Raw genomic sequence first — 20458 nt, forward strand, 5'->3', positions numbered from 1 at the left:
TGAGCAGACTGGAAGACCTTGAAACAGCTGCTGCTTTTGATGTTCAAAAGGTCTTTGTACTCAGTTTCCATACCTGGTGTAGAGGTTATGGTTCTCACTTTCAGAGATGATTGCTGCAAATTATCCACAGCTCTGTCACTTACAAATTGGAGTACTACAATATCAAGTACTTGAGAGCACTCAGAAATTTTGGTTCTTTCTTTATTTGTGCTTCTAGAAGGAACACTCTGAATGAGGGTCACTGCCTTGATGTTTGCTTACTATTCCCAGGGTTTGATACAGTGTGGCAACTTTCATTAATAGGAATAAAAGTGCCATGGGATGCGCAAGGTCTGGTCTGTGGGGAACTAGGGCTCCAACAGTATATGGCAGAACCATGTTGTTTTCCTGAAAGCTGATTTTGGGTATCCCAGGTATGGAGTTGGAGTGTCCAGACTGGGTAACTGTGTCAGATTACTGGATCCACTGTCCTTGAATTTCCATTTTCCTCAACCAACTGTCTAGTTACTATTGCTGATGGGAGTGTGAGAGTGGAAATAAATACGTGGCATATGAAAAAGGGCTGCAAACCAGTTCAGCAGAAGAAACTGCTGCTGCTGAAGCTTTTCAGGGCTCAGAGGTGTGTGTATAAACATAACACACACAGGGATGTCTGTACATGTGTTGCTTTTTAGTGCTGGTGGTTTTTGTGGTGGTGTCAGGTGCATTAGCCTACTATGGGTGATAGCTGAGTAGTGGAGCCCCGGAAGGATGTAGGTGTAGGACTATTCCTCCACATCCCTCATGTCATGAAACTTGGGAGTCTGTTCATTACAATCTGGTCTTCAGTGATTGTTCAGTACTAACTGCTAACTCAAATACACTGAGAATATCTTATATGTGGTTTATCCTGCATATAATTCTGAAATAGGGTTTTGTTCTGCATATCACAGTGAAACAGGGCTTCATTCCAATGTTAGGATCCTTGCTAGCCTTTCTAAATTCATGGTCATCTCTTCAGCAGTGAAATGTGATGTCATAAATAATGACTTATGCAAATGTTCTTACCTCCTTCCTACCAATGTGATTTCCTTAAAAAAAAGGAGCATGCCCATAGCTTTTTGCTACTTCTAGAAGTTTTGATAACAATAGTGGACTTCATTTGGCATCATGATTGCACCATAGCTGAATTTGGCTCCTGATCTCTTAGTATGTTAGCTGTTGTTTGAATCCTGTAATTCCATGTTGAATTGCTATTTAGATCCAGATATTGCATCATTCTCATACGTACAAACAGTGAGTCTCTAGGGCTTCTGAATACTCTCCCCTTCACCCACGGTGCTGTAATAATGGTATATTTAAATGAGCTGTCTGCAAAGTACAAGCTCTTCAAACAAATTAACAATGTTGTTTAGAGTGGTAAGGTGGGAAGGCAAGAAAAATACTTAGGGAGCGGTCTGCAAGATGTATTGTGGGAGCGAATGGTGGTGTAAGACCTGCTGTTACCAGGACCTGGAAAGGCACTTCTCTTCAGTTCTGCACCCTTGCTCCAGGTCAGTCTGAGTGGAGAGAAGACCCAGGCAAGAAGGGAAGTATGATGCTGCTATTTGTTCTCATGACAGGATTTTTATTCCACCGCTTCAGGAAAAATACAACCAAGACAAGTTATCAGAGGCCTGAATGAATCTGAGAGGCAAGGGCAAGTAAGAAGGCAGGAAGAAAAAAATATGCACCTTCTAGTGGCCCGGTACATCATTCTGCTCGACTGATTTGTCAGCATTTCTGGCTGAAGAAGGGGAAGCAGCCCCAGACAGTCCATAAAAAGTGCAGCATCTTCAATCTGCAGTACGGCAAAGCCTGATTCCAGGGAGTGAGTGCACTGTGTGTGCAGTTCTGCTTAATAACCACCTGCTCCCCGACACAAGTGACTTTGTGTGTAGCCCCCTAAGTGACTGTTTATCCAGAGGACAGGTAAGGGGTTTCTAGGAAATTGTACCGTACTGGTGATTTGTGCTCTGAGCATGAGCACAGCGTAGTGCACTCCCTTTGTGTTGTTAAAGTAGCTGCTGCTTGTGGCTATTTGTAAATATGTATGTAAGGTTTGCTTAATTTCAGGGTAATTGCTTCACAAACGGTTCTGTATTGTTTTTATTGTGCCAAGCTATCATTAGATTCTTTTGGGAATTTATATTGAAAAAAGTTGGGTATTTACAGGGAGCACAGGTTTTTATTACATGGAAAAGGAATCAAATAAGAAACCCAATTAGCTGAATGAGTATCATCTCCGAAACTACCACATTCAGGGAATCCCTCCTGTGCTTTTAATGAAGTCTTAAATATAGAATTCAGTATTAGGACAGGTGAGAAGGTGCTTACTGATTAGTCCTCCTAGAGTAGGGGATTATTTCCAATACAGTATTGCCATGCTGTCCCCATTATTTTTTCTGTTAACTGTTATGCTCTTTGTTCTGCTTTTGTTATTAAGCTTAGGGCTATACATGTCTTACATTCATCTCAAGGGAGTGTTAGATTCGAAATCATTATAAATCACAGTTACTTGGATATTTAAGGTACACTTTGATGTTTACACAATCAAAGCTGTACTTGATGGTCTGTGGTAGTGAGTCTAATACGAAGTTCTGACCTGTGTGTGCGTGCGACTCAGTCCATGTGTATCTCTGGAACAGCAATGAATTCAGTAGCGTAACTTGGATCTAAAACCTGGGAAGAAAAATATCAGGAGTAATGTCATCTACCTCTAAACCCATGACTGTTCCATATTTCTTAATACCACTGCATTTCTCAGTATATATAAGGAGGCTTTTGTGCAGAACTGAAATCCATGCATGATGTATGTTTTCTTAGGGTGAAAATTGTTGAAGTTTTCTTTAAATACATTTTAAAATATTAAAAAGATGGTCTTGCCCATTGTCAAATTAATGCATTCTTTATACAGTGTATTTTGTACTTCACTGGTTTGTAGCAAATTAGTAGAATTTTAAGTTCACATGAATGCACCTGAGGCCATGAGCTTTCCATTGAATATCATTCAATTGGTATAATTTGATTTAACATTCTGCACTAACTGAATAGTGTTGGAATGTAATAAAATAGTAACTTCAATATTAACTTTTTTTTACCTTATATGGTGTGTAGATGGAGGTTGTCCTTGCTACGGCAAAGTCCTGAGCACTGCTTTTGTTTCTGAGTAAACAGCTGTTCCCAGAAATGTTTTGTGTAAGGCTGTGTCCTCAATCATATGGCCTGTTGATAGAAATAACAGAGTGGCATGCATTTCTTACTTCAGAAATTAACCCGTTGATAATTTCCCCTTTGGTCAATTTGCAGCATATTATGTAGTCTCAGTATGGAGGTTTTCCTCTCTGTATTAGCCAGGTCGAGAACTGGTGCTGCTTGGGCAATGCTGTTATGGGAGTAAGAAACTGGTTCAAAATCTCAGAGGGCTAGAGGTGATTTCCTGCAAAGTCAGTAGATGGTTTCCTACTGACTGCACTGTGAATCAGAGCATGTCCTCTGAGACTTATCTGAGAAGCTGTTTGCAAAGTAGGTACTTTGCTTCCTAGCTTATCAATCAAAATGTATCTGTCTTTTTATTTCTGCTGCTGTTATAACTTGTGTCACTTTGTCACGTACTCACAGGGAAACTTGAAAATTGTTTCAGTTTCTAGGAATAAGCAGTACAATTCACTGGTGCTTGTAGTACGCACCATTAACAAGGAGTAGGGGGGCACTGTCTGTCTAAGAAAATAAGTCTTAGGTACTGCAGTGCTCCTACTGTTTTTACATTTCTCTAAAGAACCAAGCTGTTAACAGGCATCCAAAAGACATGCAGTACTGTAATTTGGAAAGCATGGAGGCGTTTTAATGTGACTGATATGAAAGCATTCTGTTGTCCTAGGGTGTAACATATAAAGGTGATCAGCTACAAATATGGTGGGTAAATAAGAGACCTTTTCAGCTGTGCTCCTTATATTAAGGATGCAAAGTACAGGAAGAGTTTAAAAGGCTTCTTCAACTTTCTGCCATCACAGTCATCTTTATCAGATGAATTTTTAGCTTCCTTGTAACTCCTGCCACCAGAATGCACTTAAACAAGGCTCAGTTTGCAAGCCTAGAAGATGAGCAAAGCGTTGACAACTGCTTGAGTTGCCCTTTCCCTTGGGGTGACTTGTAGCTGAGTAGCACAGGCACCTGTGGATACTACCTGTTCCTTCTCCCATCTACATGAACACACAGTGTTACATGACATGCACAGTTAAACAAGGCTGAGGTAGACCATAGTCTGCCACTTGGGCCATCAAATCACAGTTCTGTTGTAAATGCAACCTTGGGAGATAGTAAACAATATACTTTTGCTTTTATAACAAGATTTGGGCTAAAAAAGACTTGAACCTCATGGAAGCAGTTCTTAGTAAGATGTCCTCTTCAAAGGAGATGTAACAGAACTCAAAGCTTCTTCAAAACATTTATGAATGAAAGTGAACGTATTCAGACATCTGACTGTGTAGTGCCTTTGTCAGAAGTGGTAATGTAGAAAGGGTTTGGGGTTTGTGTGTCTCTGTCAGTGTAAAGTGATGCTGTTAAAATAACAGCAACCCTGTTCTGAAAATGTGAGATATTCAGGGTTAGAATTGTGCACCTGGCCAGGGACTGCAGGAGCCATTTCCAAGGGCAGGTAATACTAACACCTGGAAAACACGAGAGTCTCCGATAACTGTCTAATGTGAAGAGTAATTGACATCTTAAGGTATAATTACTCTACAGGCCACTCTCCTTATTAAAAAATAATTTTCATTAAGGAAAAGAGTGCATTGAACATTGTCAGTCCAGTAGAAAGCTGTCATTAATCCTGCTTTTAAAATCTTGCTTTAAGTGACTCTGCATCATTTAGTCTTGGAAAATACTGCTGTTAGTTATCATAAACAGATCATTTGGCAAGGTGAGCATAGCACTGAAATTCTGTTCTTAACAGAATGGAAAAAGATACAAAAAAAAGGCTTGATGAGATATGGCAAAAAAAGACTGACACACCACCAGCATCTCTGAAGGACTGAATTCATATCTACAGTATTTTACAGAAATGTGGTCAGAAACATGCACACTCCTTTAAAAAGAAACAAACCAGAAACACCAGACCTTCTAGAAAAATGTAAGTTCTAATTCAAGAAGTCTAGGAATGAAACTGCTAGCAGAGGTGCAAAAATGCATGTATACAGTTATGGACACCTTCTTGAACTGTTGGTTCTCAGCTCAGGCATACACTAAGATTCATCCCAGTTGCACTCAGTAGCTAATGAAGGCAGAATCAGGTTTTGCTGCTCGTTTTGCTTCGCTTTGCTTTAGGGGTGATCATGTTTTGCCACCTTTGGATTTGTTGTAATAGATGACTTGCAATTCTGAGTTTTATTTATTAAACATTTTTTTTGTCCTTTACCTTTATTCTGACTTGTTGCTTCTGCTAGCAGCACGTTACTCCTCTTTCATTTCTCTTGGATAGCATGCTGCACTGTAAAACTAGTATTAGACAACGTGTGTTTTATGCTTTGATACACCTCTGGTAATGTAAAGCTGGTCTAGAACTAGCAAGTATCAGAAATCACAAGTAGTTCTGTAACAAGGGGAATACAGTTTAAGTGCAGCTCAGGTTTTATCAGAGCTGTAAGCCCTAGTAATTTTGTGGGAATTTGGACATGCAGATATCCTTGATAAATACTGAAATAAGTCAACTGAACTATAGTGTATTACTAGGGATTTTGTTGCTTTGTTTTTCTTTCCTGTGTGTTGAACTAGATCTAGCCACAAACTTAGGCCTTGAAGAATGCCTGTTTCCTGGAACTAAGTATGTCTGTGTGATGTAAAAATGCTAGCAATACTGAAGTGTGGTTTATACAATTTCCTTGTTCACATGGCTGGTGTGCATTGTTTGATTTGTGGGTTGGATTTTTTTTTAAATTCAGGTATCCTTTCCTGCCCAGTGTGCAAACAGACCTGCTTTGCAAGGGATGTAGTTGAAAATTTCTTTCTCAAGGACTTTCCCACTGGTAATTCAGCTATGGCAAAGGTAAGTGAAAACCAGTGAGCTGGGTACCTTGTGAATTGTTGAAACGCTAGCAGATGAACACTGTTTGAAAACAGAGCAGATTTCATGTTGAACAACAGTCTCTCTTACGGTTTGCTTATGCAGCACTGTAATTATTTCTCTCCTAGAGATGGACATACTGCCTTCATAGTACTTTTTAAACTTTATTTGGAGAATGAGTTTGACTCTATATACTTAAAATAGTCGGGATTAAAAAATCACAATACTAATGGTGTAGGACTGAATCTGTGACAATATATTAGGAAGATATGAGAAAGAATCTCTTGGATTCTTATTGTTCCTTTTCTGCTCTCAACACAAAGTAAACAGAAGCAGACTATTGGCCGATTGGTTATGCCAAGGTTACCCATTAGATCTTGTGGGCAATTATAATTTCCTGATTGTCTGTTTTAATGATAAAAAAGGTCACATCATATTTCAGTTTTCCATTGGGGAATGGATGCAAAGGGTAATTGGAAGGCGTAGGATTATTACCTTGGCCTTCTATTGACACGGTATATAGATGGATTTAACTTCTGTTAAATACCCAGTTAACAGGCCAGACTATTCTCATAGTTTTTCAATTTTTACTACTTTGGGTCACAAGAGGGACAGAGAAAGGTGTGCATTCCTGCCCCCTCTGTTACAAAACAGTATTATTTTATTTGCATGAATAAGATTGATTTCAGAATGTGGTAGTATTACCTGTAGCTGGGAGTTCAAGCAGGTGAAAAGTTGTCAAAACTGTTCTGTAATCTGCTGATGGCTTTATCCAAAGTGTGATCCAAAGCAAGTGAAGAGTAACAAAGAATGAGGGATATTGGACTTCACCTTCTGAACCAGCTCCTGGACCTCAGTCTCTTTTGCACTTTTGCTTCCTAAGTAGTCTGGATAGCCACGTTGGATATGCAATTTCAGGGCCTTTGGGTAGAAGGGAACACTTTTTCCATAATGTAGGACAGAAGATAGATCTTTCCACTCCTTTTTACTCCTGTAGGGGCAGCAACAATTTGTAGGTTGGTTCTGTCCCATGCAGAAGGCTTGAGACTTCCTTAAACTGTGCAAGTGTCCAGTGACATTGTTGCAAAAAAGTGTAGAGAGGATGCACCACTCCCTGTCAGTCATTTCTGTGTTTCATTTTCTCCATTGTTAAAAAGAAAAGAATGTTTAATCTAATCCATGGAGTGTTCTGGGGAAATTAAAAAAATAATGCAAGCAAAGTGTGTTGACAAGGTATAAGGCACTTGAAGAGTGCAACATAACTTTACCTAAAACAGGAGGAGGTCTATTCGCACACACTCTTCAAAGAGAACAAGAAAATTCATAAGATATTGCTGAATGTTTAGAATGCACTTATTATACTGGGATTTCTTAATTACCATGACTCACATAATTTACCTTTCAATGAGATTTGTGTAGAAAGGAAATCAAGTGAGGGTATCTAATGTCTTCAAAAGCACTAGCTTATTTTTTCAAACCTTTAAAAGAAGATTTTTCTTTTCTGTAATCCCTTAGGAGTCCTAAGAGCAGTTCAGTAAAGCAGATTTCTCACTGGAGTTTAGGAGTACCCTAGAGGGACTTGTGAACCTTCCTTATAGGTTTTGGCTTGCTTCCTTTTTATTAACAGTCAAGTCACGTATCAGTGAAACCTGCTCACTGTCTTTTAACTACCACCCCTCAAAAAACCTAAAGACAGTTTCACCGTCAGTAATCAAAAGGAGAAGCACAAGCTCATCCAACTGAGGCACAGCTGAACTTCCACCATTTTCTTAATTTACCTAATATGTTCAAATGGGAATCTGGCAAGGCTTGTAACAAAGTGGAAGCAAGATGTTTCTTAGTGTGTGAGACAGTGAGGCCTAAATGATAGAATGCGCTGTATGCTATCAGCAGGAGTTTCAAAAATATGCAGTTCAGCATCCCTTGCCCAAAAGCCCATTTCCACATCATAAATAATGGAACTCTGGGCACACTTTGTGCTCTGCAACTTACAAGTAATGTTAACACAGTAGAGTGTCAATGTAAGTTTGTCAGACTGACAGCTGAACAGTTGCAGGTAAACTTGTGGTTAAGCAGTTTTGGTTACTGCAGAGAAAGCAGAGCTTCCCTTAACTTTTGACCTGTTCCCTAAGCTGGCCCTTCATGGGTACATTTTAAATTAGACACTTCTTTTTGTACAACAAGTTTTGCTTCCCAGAATAAATACCCTTGCATTTTGGTTGCGTAAATTATATTAGGCTTTTTGGTGTAAATTATTATATTACCTTTTGGAAAACATTGTTGATAAGCAAATGGCTAAAATAGCAGAATGGCTTACACAAATACTTCCCTGCCTAGATGATCAAACACATTTAAAACTTTGCTTTGTAGTCTTATTGTCAGGAATTGCCCAATCTCTTTGAAAAAGATTGGGAATACTTAGAAACTCTTTAACGAGCTGATAAGAGACCTGTTGTGAAATTCCAGCCCCACTGAAGGGAATGGTAAAATAGAAATTAATTTCAGCAGAACAAAAATTTTTTTCTTCTTGTGCTGAAGTGAATCAGAACTTGACTCACTTGTGTTTCAGAATTTAGGCAGATATAGATGTTCTACTTAATGTTGAAGCCATGACTTAAAACTAAGGTGACCAGCAAAGAGCTGTGACTGTTCTTCCTTCAGGCTTTCTATTCCCTGAGACACTGCAAAGAGAAACTCTTCTGTTCAGTTCATGGGGCTTGCATCAGGGCGTATGTGCTGAGTGCATGCTGCTGTATCCTTCTCCCCCTGTTTCCCATCAGAATAGTTGGCATGCAGTTGTCACTGAACTGAATTGAAGATAAGCTGATGCCCAACAGAAAGGACACCATAGGAAGTAATTTTGCCATCTATTTTTAATTGCTTGAGTAGCCCCCTGAGTAGTAGCAGTATTCAGGAACTATGCATAAGTACAGTAGATACATTGTAACCTTGTAGGAAATGTTTGAGTTTGATAAACTGGGGGCAAAGCTTTTATGCTTTGATGATGGTAAAATGACATCACTCTGTTCATTCTGTCCATTAGTACCTATTTGTGGCTATGGGAAGTCAAAGACATTAATATTAGGAGTTTTTCAAACAAGGTACTTTATGCCCAGTGCAAATCCTTTTTAGAAGAATTATCATTATAGCTATCTTGAAATAACTCTTGAGTTCACTCTGGATACCAAAGATCAAATTGCCCATTTCATTTACGTGCTGCTTTATTAATTTCCCCTTTAGTGACGCTTCCAGATAGCATGGCCTATGTAACAAAGGGCATTTCCTAAATTGTTGAATCAATTGAGATGATAGTTAATTAAGGTTTCCAGTTGTTCTCATGTTTCTGTGTCTTACGTTTCCAGCTTACCACATGTGATACCAAGATAAAATTGAGCTCATTTCTGGTTAGCTCTTTAGAGAACTGGAACTAAGTTTTTCATTAATAGTATGTTGTCCCCACATTGTTTTCTAAATTGCCTTACCTTTGGCATGTTTTATGTATTTTTCTGACAGTTACATTGTATCAGAGTTGTTCATACAATGCTAAAGCAAATAGAGTAAGCTCTAATTTTGAATAATGCAATGTAGACTTAGAGTACCTCTGCTGAAGTAGCTCCAGTTTGTGTTTATATACGTGAAAGCAGAAGTGGATTCTAGTCTATAGATTTTTTAGTTTGTTATAATTAGTAAGAGAAATTAATGAAAGACACTGATATTTTATGGTAAAATGCTTCTGTATAATGTGATTAGAAAGGAATTGGTAGTTAGATTAAAAAACTTTTTGATGGGTTATGTTTGACTCTTAACATTTCATGTATTTACTTGACAACCTAGACTATCTTTTCTGAGGTGGAAAATATCTGTACCTATCTAAATATCTATACATATATAAGCATATAAAAGTAAGGTGTACAGTCATTTGATGTATTAAAGCCATCAGTAAGTAGTGCAACACTAACAGAAAGGGATTACAAAGCACACTACTCATTTTCAGAAGTAACTTTTAACCTAACCCTGCTTAACTGAATTCAGACAAGCCTTATTTTATAGATTCATGGCTTTTTCATTTCACAAAATAACAAGAAATTATGATGATTTCTTCTGACTTCATATGTAACATGGACATCAGAATTTTGCTGAATAGTTCTTGCATCGTGTCATAATTATGCTTCATAGTGCTAGAGCACAAAAAGACAACCAATTTGATTGAAGAGTTTCAGATTTTAATTTTACTGTTCCCTTTTACAACAATAACCAGACTCTTAAAATCACTTGAATTGCATTAGTCTGAGGAAGAAAAATATTAACCTTACCAATCTGAATCATAGTCTATTAAAGATAACAGTTTGTACGGCTGAATTGTTATCCTTTTTTGTAATTTCACTTTTTGTTCTTAGAGCTGCTCCACGTGTAAAGAAAAGAGATCTGCTCACAGTCTCTGTACAAGCTGCAATAAGTGGTTGTGCAGCTCATGTACAGAGGAACACAGGCATGGCAAGGAATCTGGAGACCGCTTCCTGTCTGCATCCCTGAAGGGCTGCACAGGTACTGAAGATGCACTTTGAAATTTTGTTTCTTCTCGTATCAGTTATTCAGTTGAAAAAGGAGCAGTTGCAGGCTCTGTGCCACAGGCACCATGCTCTGTGTGTGTGACTCAGAAGGACATGCATGTGTCAATGAGAGATTACATGATTTTTCTATAACTTTAGGGCTATTGCTACAATTGGTATTCCGCAGTATTTGAAAAATTTCGGATATTTGTGTTTCACGGAGACATGCCTTTTCAGTCTGAGGAGTGGTGGGCTAGGATTTGGTAGGCTACAGCAGCAACAGGCCTTGCCCTTTCAGTATTTCTGTCCTCTTTTGGGTAATTTCCTCCAGGATACTACTATAAAGCAATTCCTGTGCTTATGGACAAGGTGTGGGAGGGAGTCACAGATAGCAAAAGGCTATGATCGCTATAGGATGTTCCTTTTCTAAGCCTGGAGTGAAAAACATGGCTCCTGAGTGTGACCTTTATACTGCCATCAGCAAGCACAAATAAGTCCGCTGGCAAATGTCTCATCCCTATACAATGATGATCCACAGAAAAAATTATCATCTCCTATTACTGCTCATTATTTTCTTTTCTTATATGCTAGAAATCTGCTGAGGAGTATGTTAACCTAAATTTATGTAAGTTTAATGTAAGCAATTTGTGACTTAAAGTAAGAGTTTTGCAATTTTGTACAATAATTTATGTTTACATCTTGCTCACATATGACATTATTTGTGCTGGAGAGTTTGCGCTGCACTATCGTTCTTCATAAGGAAGATGAAGGACAGAACAAAGAATAAACATAGGTGTAGCCCACAGATTATGCTTTTTATATTACAATTTTTTATTTGGCTTTAGGGTTTTGCTTGTATACTTTAGGCTTGGCATAGATGGAGATTTTTGAAGTCCTGGGTGTTCATATTGGAGTTTGAGGCTCTTGAGACATGATATACCATTGCCAAATACAGTGTAAATAAGAAAAAATATCTGTAAGTATAGTAATAATAAAAAAGCACAGATGACATTTAAATGTTTTCTGGGTCTTTTCTAGAGAATAATATAAACTGAAGTTCCCCCAGGCCCCCCTCAAATGCCCTGATTGGATGGACAATATGTTTGTCTTCCTGAGTTGATGGCAAGATAAGGATTGTGGTTTTGAGGCTCCAACTGTTTATAATTCAGTATCACTTTAAGTAAGGTTACCAGCTCATATTGTTGACAAATAATGGTAAGAAAATATACCTGTGGTTTAGTTGTGGTTTTGTGTGTGCTGTATAAATATAAAGATGCAAACACATAAACTAAAATCTTTCTCTTTTTAGTCCTAAATCTTGTGCGACAAAAAAAAAAAAAAAAAAAGGAGGTTGGTAGTGTATATATAGGGTAGTTAATCTAAAAAATTATTGGAAGTGTAATCTGTGCTTTTATTATTATTATTATTATTTATTATTATCATCATTATTATCATTATTATCATTATTAAATTAATTAATTAGGACATTGCTATCCCCTCAGGATATTTCAAAGGAAGCAAATACTAGGATATACTAGAACTTGGGCTGGTTTTGGGTTTTTTTTTTCCTTTTCTGGAAATAAAGTATCCTCTGCTTTCAGATTTGGTAGCTACCTTCAGCTTGTATGTGGTGCTTCTGAAAAACAGCCACCTTCTTTGTAGGCCCTTGTAACCATTAAGACCCTCTCTACCCCATTGATCTTGCACCTTTGAACTGTTCTGTCTTTTGCCATTTGCTTTACAAGGGACAAAATTCCTTTTGTCATCTCAAGACTGTAAGATTCCCTCGGTCTGAAATGTAGACCCACACACACTCCAAATGCATTGAATCCTGCCTATTCCTATTCATTTTGATAGTTTTTTCCTTGAGTGGCAGGAGCCTGGCTTCCCTGGGAAGCCTTTCTTTCTGCTTCTTCCTTCATGATACCTGTGCTCTGTGTAACACATTTGATCATCCCCTTCCACGCAGAACCTCCAACTCTCTTGGCACAGTTCCCCATCCACTTACCTTGCGCATCCCCTTGCTTCTTTCCTGGGTCGTTGACTGTTCACTGGGTGAGACCCAGCCTATGCAGCTGGATGGCTGAGCTGGCTGGCACCCTTAGCCTGGTGACTCCTGAGGTCACGCTGCGGACCACTCTGCCAAATTCATGTGATTTTTGAGAGCTTTACCCTTCATTCAAATTTGTATTTAGAAGGTAAGGGTGTAGAGGGGAACAGGACTAGGCTGGGTCAGAAAAATGCCATATTTTATAAGAAGAAAACAAATTTAAAGTAGCACGATTTCTTTTTTCCTACTGACTCATCCTTTGTGGGTCAGAAATAAAGGCCCTCGGAATGAATGCTGCTGGCAGGGGGTTCCCTGTAATGGCTTCTTGGTGTTGGAAATGGCTCTATTCTTGTTTGAAACAGCTTTATTTTCACCTCCATAGCATTCTGTAACATCTGGCAGCTTGGCAGGGGGTGATGCTAGTTACATTTCATCATTTTGAACATGCTTCTTGAGAACTAGAATGGGAAGTTATGGGAGTGGTCTCTGTCACAGTTCAGCTAAAAATTGTTACTGAACTCCTACATTGAAAAACAGACCTTTTTTTTTAAGCATAAAACCAGATAAATAGCATACACTTCATCACTTTGATTCCTCCCTGCGCTCAAATTCCCCACTAATGTTGATATGTTGTATTTTTGCTCCATTGTATTCATGTTAGCTGAACAACTTCTAGACATACTAGCAAAAATTCCTGTTCTCTTGTGAGTGCCAGGCTATTGCTGCTGGTTATGCATCTGAAGAGATAATGAGATGTATAAGGCCAGGATAAAACTATAAACAAGCCCTGCTTCATGTAATCAGATGGTTCTTTTAGAAGTGACATCAAGACTTTCAATAAAATTGTGAGAGTTTGGCAACTCTTTTTCTGAACTATAGTAGTAATCCTTGTCAATGACACCATTGCTTTATATTCCTCAGCAACTGAAGACGAAGCAAGTGAGTTTTCCTTATTTTGTCCATTGCACAGTCAAGAGCCGCTCAAGCTGTTCTGTGAGACCTGTGATACCCTCACGTGCTGCAGCTGCCTTCTGACAGAGCATAAGGAACACAGGTACCACACATGGATTGCTTAATCATAATCCCGTCTAAAACTGTAGGTAATTTAGAATTTAAGACTGTTCACCTGCACTTCTGTTAGCTGAACTTGCAGGCTAGTCGAAACTTAAAAGCCACAGCAAACTTAGTTCAGCTGTCTTAGGCCCAAGCAGTGTAACACATGAGTTACCACCCTCACAGAATCAGTCATGGCTCTCAGCAGGGTGTACTCTCCTAATTGTATTGTCTGCCCAGATACTATGTAGGCATGAGTATGCTCAAAGGCACAAGATGAACTCAACATGAGAACTCAATACTTAACGTGATTCAAATACTTCTGTTTATCGGAGACGTGGTGACTGTACACGACCAGAGTTACCAACTTAAGCATGCTGCTTGCTTGTGGAAGTGTGTGAGTAATGTAAGGAACTGTCTATACGCAGTGACACTTTTTTGTGAGATCAGCCTGCCTATATGAACAACAATGATGTTCAGCTGTCACAGAGAACATTTGTAGTAGGAAAGAAGCAGGGACCATGTCCAGACAGGCTTAAGGTAGCTCGTCCCCTACATTTATCAACAGATAAATCGATTACTTATCAACGGAAAAAAACATGGTGTGAGAATTTCCCCTTCTTTCACAGGTTCAGACATCTTGATGAAGCTTTGCGAAATCAGAGAGTTATCCTGGAAAATGTCGTAACTAAAGTGGAAGAGAAAAAAAATGGGATTCAGGTTTCAGCTAAACAGATTGAAGACAGGTAATGGCTATGCATTTTTTTGTCACAAAGGTGGGTGATCAGTAAAAATGTTATTTTCTCTAGATGTAGGTTAACAGAAGTAAATGCAGATGTTATGTTTTTTTTCTTGGAGGGTAGGAAATCCTAGGAAGGTTAGAAATATCAAGTTCATGTTTAAGTGGTACTGACCAGTCGTGGCATTGTAATCCAGGTTTCCATAGTCCTTATAAGGCATGTGACAGCTGACTTTAAGAATTCTTTGTACAATCTGTTTCTAAACTATAATTTGAAAAGATTGAAAATAAAAGCTATTTTAAAATATGTTGTTTCTTCAAGGAACCTCAAAGCAAGCTGCAATTCCATTCGAGACTAGTATTAAAATGAAAATATTTCATTATATGAACTGGATTTCAGCTACTGATTATATATTTCTTAGCTGTTGGATCTCTCCTGCATTTAAAAAAAAACATTTCAAACACCTTGAAAGAGTACAAATCTGTTTATACTATTTATACTCTAGTATAAAGTGAATTTTTTTTTTATTTGGCTTCTGTGGTGTTTATGGACAAAGAACTTAAGACTGTTCTTGTCATGATGTGTGAGAGAGTCAATCAGCATTAGCATGTCACATCCAGAGGGTAGTGGCCAGTGACTCGATGTCCAGATGGAGACTGGTGACAAGTGATGTCTCTCAAGAGTCCATACTGGGACCAGTACTGTCTAGTATGTTTATCACTGATGTAGACAGTGGGATTGAGTGCACCCTCAGCAGATTTTCAGATGACTCCAAGCTGAGTGGTGCAGTTGATAGTGCTTGAGGGATGGGACGCCATTCAGAGGGACCTGGCCAAGCTGGAGAAGTGGGCCCATGTGAACCTCATGAGGTTCAACAGGGCCACGTGCAAGGTCCTGCAGCTGGGTTGGGACAACCCCACATAGCAACACAGGCTGGGGGGTGAAGGGGTTGAGAGCAGCCCTGACAAGAAGGGCTTGGGGGTACTGGTGGATGAAAACCTGAACACAATCTTGCAACACGTGCTTGCAGCCCAGCAAGCCGACCGTATCCTGGGCTGCATCAAACAAAGTGTGGCCGGCAGGTTCAGGGAGGTGATTCTGCCCCTCTGCTCCACTCTGGTGAGATCCCACCTGGAGTATTGCATCCAGCTCCGGAGTGCTCAGCACAGCAAAAACATGGACCTGCTAGAGTGGGTCCAGAGGAGGGCCGCAAAAATGAGTGGTGGAATGCCTCTCCTATGAGACGGGCTGAGAGAGTTGGGGTTATTCAGCCTGGAGGAGAGAAGGCTCTGGGGAGACCTCACTGTGGCCTTTCAGTACTTCAACAGGGCTTCTAAGAAAGTTGGGGACAGACTTTTTAGTAGGGCCTATAGTGACAGGACAAAGGGTAATGGTTTTAAACTGAAAGAGGGTAGATTCAGACTAGACAGAAAGAAGAAATGTTTTACGATGAGGGTAGTGAAACACTGGCACAGGTTGCCCAGAGAGGCTGTAGCTGCCCTAATCCTGGAAACATTCAAGGTCAGGTTGGAGGGGGTGCTGAGCAGCATGATCTGATTGAAGATGTCCTTGCTTATTGCAGGGGAGTTGGACTAGATGACCTTTAAAGGCCTTTCCAACCCAAAACATTCCATGATTCTATGATTCTGTGTTTGAAGAGAAGTTTGGGAGAACTTACAGGAAATGGTACAACTTTCACTGGAGTTCTCTGTCAATAGTTAGATCAGTTTTTGTAACAAATAACTACTAAGCTCTGAATAAATGACATACCAGTTAGCTCATCCAGGAATGTGTATCTCTTACCCATAGGTTGCTTGAAGTAAAACAATTATACAAAAAGGTAGAAAATCAAATAAAAATGGCCAAGATGGTTTTGATGAATGAAATCAATAAACGAACAAACATTCTTCTTGAACAACTTGAAGTAAGTGAGGCTATTTTCTTTGATACCTTGGGAAATTAAACTAAATTAAATTTAATTCCAGTGCCAATGGTAAAAATATAGACTGTGAGAGTTATTGTCCCTTTGCTTATGTTTTCAAATATTTTCTTTTTTTTTTTTCTGCAGAATTTTATGTGGAATCAATGGTTGACAAAGATTCAGGATGAAGTGGCAAAATGCTTAACATGTTAACCACATCATCTAATGCAGTTACAGGGGATATGTGTGCACCTTTTGAGTAATTAGGAAACAAACAGCTTCTGGTTTTAATGTTTAATTTGTAGAAGACCACCAGCAGCACATTTAATACCCTGTTTTGAAAATGGACTCTGGTCTACTTTCTGTAACAGAGCCTACAGGTTTGACTCTTCAGTTTTTGGATGTCCAGTTGAAGTATAAGTGATTTTAGTCTGAAATGTGCTGAGCACAAAACCTACTATTTGCTCTGATCAGAATTTCCAGTTCTCAGTTATTGGGTAATTTTAGCAGGCATTGGAAAGACAAGGCACTCACTACTTGTTACCTACCTTTGAACTTACATATTTGACTCAAATATGGCTACTCAGCTAAGCAGCTTTACAAAAAAAGAGAAATGTATGCTCTCATTTCAGTATTATTAAACATAAAGTAAATTCAGTGTTCATATGTTTTGACAACGTTTCAGTGTTTGTCAGAGTTATCTGTAACCACAACTGAACTGTGCATATACTTGAAGTGTATGATAAAGTGCATATAGGGGCATCAAGTGAAATCAGAAGGTGCCAGGTTCAAATCAAACAAGGGCAGATAGTGCTTCACATAAATGGTAAATAACTGTGGAAGTCCTTGCTGCAAGATACTGTGCATAGGTTTAAAAGTAATTAGACAAATTCGTAGAAAAATACACTGAGAGTGATAATGTAGCCTCTGTCTTTGTGGTCCCTAAATCGTGAACTGCTGGAAACTGGATCAGAGGAAATGCTGCGTGCTTCCCCTTTTTATATTATTTCTTATGTCTCTTCTGTCGTTTATTGTATGAGAGAAGAAAGCAGTCCAGGTACAAATTTGATCCAACTTCTACAGCTTTTTTGGGTTACATTATTCTGTTAAACCAAGGCCAGAAAGATGTTGTTGTTTGCTCCTGGAGAAGTCACTGTTCTTCCTGAATTCAGACATATCTGAATAGGTTTGAAAAGATTCTAAATAACAGTGTCCCTGCAAAGAATGCATAGTGTAGTGCCAATGATTGTATGCATTATGTGTGCCTGAAGAATGACAAATGTCTTCTACTGATTCACATTATTAACAGAAAATCACCAGTGAAAAGAAGCAGAAATTGGAGCAACAGCTACAAGGTGTTGTGGTTTTAAGCAGACAAGTAGAACATGTGCAGAACTTCATCAGCTGGGCAGTGTACAGTAAAAACAGCATCCCATTTCTCTTCAGTAAAGAACTGGTAAGAGCAATACTTACTTTTTCAATAAATTGAAATTGTGCAGTAAATGTGAGAACTGTTTTAAGGGTTTTATATTTCTCAAATAAAGTATTTTTCATGATCTTGTAATTTTGAATAAAATCATTGTCCTTTGATTTGCAGATTGTATTTCAGATCCAGCGCTTGTTAGAGACAAACTGTAACACAGACATAGGCCCTCCTCTGAAGATCAGATTTACTTGGGATCCCTCCTACTGGACTAAACAACTGTCCAACTTGGGTAAGAAAAATATATTGTTTTTTATTAGGCAAGTGCCCAAAGCTGGACAAGACAGACAGAGATGATACAGTACTTTCCCTAAAGTGCTCTTTTGTTCTAACTTCCAGTTTTGTACCTCTTGTCATGTTCTGAAGAAAAGCTAGTGTGGCTGCACTTTCCTGTTTTTCCCTCCAGTTATATCAATTCACCTATTAAAATACAATGTTATATGTAAATAATACCTCATATACGTTACCTAGAAATTAAATACCATCTTTGATGGTCTTAAAAAGTCACTATGTAAGAACACAACTACTAGTTTAGTGGAAGAACTGCGCAAAGCTAAACAAATAACTTTTAACTGAAATTACTTAACATGTAGTGTCACTGGCTATCAAACAGCCTTGATTTTTCCCAATGTATTTGAAATTCAGTTCTGTCCCAGCAAGCAGTAGCTCTGTACCACACTGTGACTCTGACAGTCCTGTAAGGTGTTCCCTGCGTGAAATGGAGTGTCTGCAGTGGGCTTTGTGCTATTTCTTGGGCCTTACCCAGGGGCAGCTGGGCTCAGTCATGCCCATGCTCCTCAGATCCTTTAGTATTTTAGTGGCCAAGGGACCTGAGCAGTGCTTGAGATACAATTAACTCACAAAGATGGCTTTAAGACATTGACTGTATAATAATTACAGTGTTACTTATATAATGAATGTGCATACTGTGACTGTTTCCCACCAGCTATAGATTTCCCAACTGCAGTGGGTTTTTACAGTAAATTCAGTTTGGTGGGCCAATCAATGGTCTAAAAGATTCGTTCTCTTCCCATTTTGAGATATTTAAAACTAGATGGGGTAAAACACTATCAAAAGTATTATAAGGAATAATCTCTTGACTAAAAGCATGGACAAGATCAGTTCATAGGTCACTTCTATTTCTAGCTTTTATGATTCTCACCTGCATGACATCAATCTCTTTTATTTTTGTCACTTTCATGCTGGAAGCAGTCTTTTTTACCTGTGCTTATGGGTGAGAAGATATACTCATACTTTAGTGAAAAATGAAAGTAGAAGCCATATCCATCAGTTACAATAAAATAAGTTGAGGTCAATTTTTCAAAGCATTTGCTGATAATTCAGCCACGAGTTCCACTGACATCAGTGGGAGTTTGGTGTGAATTTAAATCACTGAAAAATCTTGAAAAATGTGTCTTGAAGGTATGTTGAAGGACTGTTTGGATAGGATATTTTAATATATTTTATATTTGAAATGAAGACAAGGAAATGGCCATTGCTCACAGTTTTTATTATGTAAATTTGTCAAGATCACAGGAGGGGGTAAATGCTGTTTTTTTCAGGAGGTTTTGCTATGGAAGGTGGACACATTTCTCACTCAGATGTGCTACTCTCTGGAAATGTGCAAGGATTACAGACCTTGTATCATGGGCACCATTCACCAGCATCACAGCTGGAGCCTGTGAATAGCCAGACCCATCAGTTTCCACCTGCAGTTCAGTGTCCTATGTCTGTATGTTGCTCGCACCGCCTCAGTGTAACTCACCCAAACAAAGCTCAGCCTTCTTACCAAGACATAAACCGCCATCAAAATTTTCGACAACCTCCTGAACTGCATCATCAGGACTTTCCTCTGCATTACAGCATGCAGCAACATGACAAAGAACAAAGAGGGGGGGGGCAGCCTATGAAACTAACACAGTCTGGGCTGGAACAGCAGTCACGGTCAGAGCCAGAGAATGTATCCAGGAGGATGGGAAAGCACTTACCATCCCAGCAGCTGCAGCAAACAGTGCCCCTGGGTTATGCTGTTGTATCGCATGAGACTCAGCAAGTTCACACAAGCCATCCACAGCCATTCCACACACAGGCTTCTTTGCAGACATCAACTGTGCAAGTGCAACTTGGTCATCTCCAGAAGATAAAATCTAACCACTTCCAGCAGCCACTCCAGCAGCAGCAGCTGCCACCAGCATCACCACCATCAGGTCAGAATGAAAACACCCACAAACAAGTCATCCAGCAGAGCCTGGACATAATGCACCACCAATTTGAACTGGAGGAGATGAAAAAGGATCTGGAGCTTCTTCTGCAGGCCCAAGGACAGTCCAGCTTGCAGCTGAACCAAGCCAAGCCACCTCAACACGTGCAACAGACCATAGTTGGTCAAATCAACTACATAGTGAGGCAGCCAGCAACAGTTCAGCAACAAATCCAAGATGAAACACAAGTAAGTTCTCTAAAAGTTCTTTGCTACTGTATTTAGTCAATGTAAGCTCAAAAATGGGAGACACCTTTGAGATTTATATGGTTGGTTGAACTTTCTGTTGTCTGTGTTTGTATTCAGCAGAGGCTTCATGCCT

The 20458-nt window shown here is 39.1% G+C and overlaps 1 protein-coding gene across 7 annotated transcripts in view; it reads left to right on the forward strand.

Annotated features, from left to right (window-relative positions):
- The window catches only part of TRIM66 (tripartite motif containing 66), a 51773-nt gene that overhangs the window by 5779 nt on the left and 25536 nt on the right, over positions 1–20458 (forward strand). For 6 of the 7 annotated variants that reach the window (XM_080404634.1, XM_080404637.1, XM_080404636.1 and 3 more), the window contains 8 exons: positions 5958–6061; positions 10477–10624; positions 13601–13733; positions 14362–14478; positions 16282–16396; positions 17703–17849; positions 17991–18108; positions 19439–20325. In XM_080404634.1, the coding sequence (XP_080260760.1) occupies positions 5958–6061; positions 10477–10624; positions 13601–13733; positions 14362–14478; positions 16282–16396; positions 17703–17849; positions 17991–18108; positions 19439–20325 (1769 nt within the window). The remainder of the gene's footprint in view (positions 1–5957; positions 6062–10476; positions 10625–13600; positions 13734–14361; positions 14479–16281; positions 16397–17702; positions 17850–17990; positions 18109–19438; positions 20326–20458) is intronic. The other variant, XM_080404639.1, reaches the window with a different exon arrangement.

This window comes from Falco punctatus (genome assembly GCF_963210335.1).
Source record: "Falco punctatus genome assembly, chromosome: 10".
In the NCBI taxonomy this organism is placed as follows: Eukaryota; Metazoa; Chordata; class Aves; order Falconiformes; family Falconidae; genus Falco; species Falco punctatus.